Source organism: Elaeis guineensis, chromosome 2 (assembly GCF_000442705.2).
Source record: "Elaeis guineensis isolate ETL-2024a chromosome 2, EG11, whole genome shotgun sequence".
Lineage (NCBI taxonomy): Eukaryota > Viridiplantae > Streptophyta > Magnoliopsida > Arecales > Arecaceae > Elaeis > Elaeis guineensis.
In genome coordinates this window covers 112,014,460-112,015,219 of record NC_025994.2, presented here as the reverse complement: position 1 = coordinate 112,015,219, position 760 = coordinate 112,014,460, and the positions used below count along the sequence as shown (strand labels likewise).

General features: G+C 40.8%; 1 protein-coding gene across 2 annotated transcripts in view; it reads right to left on the bottom strand.

Annotated features, from left to right (window-relative positions):
- Positions 1 to 381: 381 nt before the first annotated feature.
- Positions 382 to 760, bottom strand: part of LOC105043687 (3-deoxy-manno-octulosonate cytidylyltransferase, mitochondrial) — an 11,836-nt gene continuing 11,457 nt past the window's right edge. For both annotated transcript variants that reach the window (XM_010921350.4, XM_010921357.4), the window contains exon 8: positions 382 to 692. In XM_010921350.4, coding sequence (XP_010919652.1) covers positions 600 to 692 — 93 coding nt within the window. In that variant the 3' untranslated portion in view covers positions 382 to 599. The remainder of the gene's footprint in view (positions 693 to 760) is intronic.

Below are 760 nucleotides of genomic sequence, written 5' to 3'. Positions count from 1 at the left end.
AGAATAGACCATGTTCCAACCATTCTCCTTGCAATTCGGCCTTTCACGCTAATTGAAGCAACTGCTTAACCAAATGAAGCCATCATTGAACTTCAGTGGCAGAGGGAAACAACTCAAGAATTAGATGTTTTCTGTCTCATTATTGATATCACAAAGATAATTGCAAGTAGCTCGGCTTATAGATGTGTCGTAAAGCTAGCCTGGAAGCTCTCAAAGTTTGCGGAAGCAATTATCCTGCTCATGAACTTGAAGCTACATGCTAGATGGAAGGCAGGGAATTTGGTCAGGTTGCTTATATCGATAACCATATCAACATCCCCATTAACACCATTTCCTTCATGAACTCTGAACACCAGCATTGCACATGATCCAACAGGGACGTCACCAATGGTTCTGTGTTCTTTATTGATTAAGTCATGATAAATGTGGCCACACTCTAAAAACTAAATAAACAACATGAGCAGAGAATAAATCACAGAGTACCGAGGATAGCTGACAACTAAATCAAAAATGATGTCAACCCACTTTGGAGAATGCACCAAACAAGGCCTTTTTCTGATGTACGCATCACATGTCTTTCTTCACATACGCCTTCTCTTCTATGAAATGCTCCTCTCTCGCATAAGTGCTTCTATTTTTTCAACGTCTTCAGGAGTGTCTACACCATGGGCATCGTGGTCAACCTTGATTACCTGTAACAAAGCAAGATGAGAGACATGAAAGACCCATCATGGAACACCTCTCCAAAAGGAATATGCAA